We start from the raw sequence: 1,742 nt of genomic DNA on the forward strand, positions 1-1,742 counted from the left end.
CTATTCCACAGTAAATAAGCCTGGGCTATATGGAAGGCCTGGGCTATATGGAAGGCCTGGGCTATATGGAAGGCCTGGGCTATATGGAAGGCCTGGGCTATATGGAAGGCCTGGGCTATATGGAAGGCCTGGGCTATAGCGAATAATAGGCCTATTCATGTGTGTTTGTAGTGTTGGTGCTGGTAGCCTAGTGGTTAGAGCATTGTGCTAGTAACCAAAAGGTTGCTTGATCAAATTAATGAGCTGACAAGGTAAAAAGCTGTTGTTCTGCCCCTGAACAAGACAGTTAACCCACTGTTCCTAGGCTGTCATTGTAAATAATAATTTGTTCATAACTGACTTGCCTAGTTAAATAAAGGTTAAATATGAAAAAAAAGTTTAAATAAGAATGCAGGATGTATCTGGTTGTTTTGTTTTTCATAGGGTCCTTATGATACACATATTGTTAAATCTCTCTCTCATTTTAGGTTTTACGCATCAACGGAGCAAGCGTTTGTGTTTGCCTGGAGCGCAGGTGTGCGGAACCAGCTCAGCCATGACATTCCTCCGCAGGTTGCAATGGAACGACTCCTCCGTTCTCATCCATCCCCCCGGGTTCTACATCATCGGCTTCACCTCCCTGCCCTTTGTCAACCTCTATTTCATCTTCCTCACTTTCGTTTACGTGGTGTCGGTCGTGTTCAACACATGTGTGATCTATATAATATCCGTGGACATTCGCCTCCACAATCCCAAGTATATCGCGGTTGGTAACCTCGCGGTGGTTGATCTGGTGCTGAATACGTGCATTATTCCCGGTATGCTAAAGGCGTTTCTTGCTAAGAACAATTTTGTGCCGTTTAATCTGTGTATGGTACAGATGTATGTGTATTATTCCTTCATATGCATGGAATCGTTCTCCATCGCCGTGCTCGCCTACGACCGTATGATCGCCATATGTTTCCCTCTGAGGCACGGCTCCATCAACACCATGACGAGTATGTCGTGTATTCTCGGTGTCATCTGGTGCTTCTGTCTTGGTATACCGATATTCAGCACAGCCATTATGACCAGGCTGTCCTACTGCGATTCCGTTAATGTCTACAGCTATTTCTGTGATTACGCACCAGTGTTTCGGCTGGCATGTAACGACAACACCCTGCAATGGGCTGTGGCTTCAGTTCTGAGCCTGGTTATCCTCCTCGGCCCACTGTCCTTCATCATTCTGTCATACATGAGTATTCTAATCGCTGTGTTCAGGATGAAAAGCGTTGAGAGTCGTGTGAAAGCGCTGGCCACCTGCACTGAGCACCTCATTCTAGTGGCAGTATTCTTCTTTCCGGTTCTGACTATTTTCATGGTTGGGTTATTAGCGCGCATCAAACCAGACCCTGACCTGCGCGTACTGAGCCTGTCGCTGGCCTCGTGCATCCCGCCCTGTCTCAACCCCATCGTCTACTCTCTGAAAACTAAAGAGATCAAGAACAAAGTGCTCACCATGTTCAGGAGAATTAAAGTTCAAGTAGTTAACGATTGATCTTTACGCATAGGTTGCTACATAGGTTGCTACGTGCGTGAAGTTACCATCAAATCAAATGTATTGGGCTGTCCATATCAAGGGGTTGACATGGGGGGAGGACATGCATATAACTCATACATAACTTATTTGGTCCTTTTGAAGATTACATATCATGCAGTTGGCGTGTCATTGCTTCAATTTGAGTTTATAATGAACGAGCAACGTTTTTAATCTATCATCCCGT

The 1,742-nt window shown here is 45.4% G+C and overlaps 1 protein-coding gene across 1 annotated transcript; it reads left to right on the forward strand.

Annotated features, from left to right (window-relative positions):
• The first annotated feature begins 535 nt into the window (after positions 1-535).
• LOC135543735 (olfactory receptor 2AT4-like) lies at positions 536-1,516 on the forward strand. The gene has a single exon (XM_064971095.1). The coding sequence runs from the start codon at positions 536-538 to the stop codon at positions 1,514-1,516; it is 981 nt and encodes a 326-aa protein (XP_064827167.1).
• Positions 1,517-1,742: the final 226 nt, after the last annotated feature.

The sequence above is a fragment of the Oncorhynchus masou genome, chromosome 8 (genome assembly GCF_036934945.1).
Source record: "Oncorhynchus masou masou isolate Uvic2021 chromosome 8, UVic_Omas_1.1, whole genome shotgun sequence".
Taxonomy (NCBI): Eukaryota; Metazoa; Chordata; class Actinopteri; order Salmoniformes; family Salmonidae; genus Oncorhynchus; species Oncorhynchus masou.

Bases quoted from the DNA above. Each gene is read 5' to 3' on its own strand.
- LOC135543735 (XM_064971095.1), top strand. From the start codon at position 536: ATGACATTCCTCCGCAGGTTGCAATGGAACGACTCCTCCGTTCTCATC.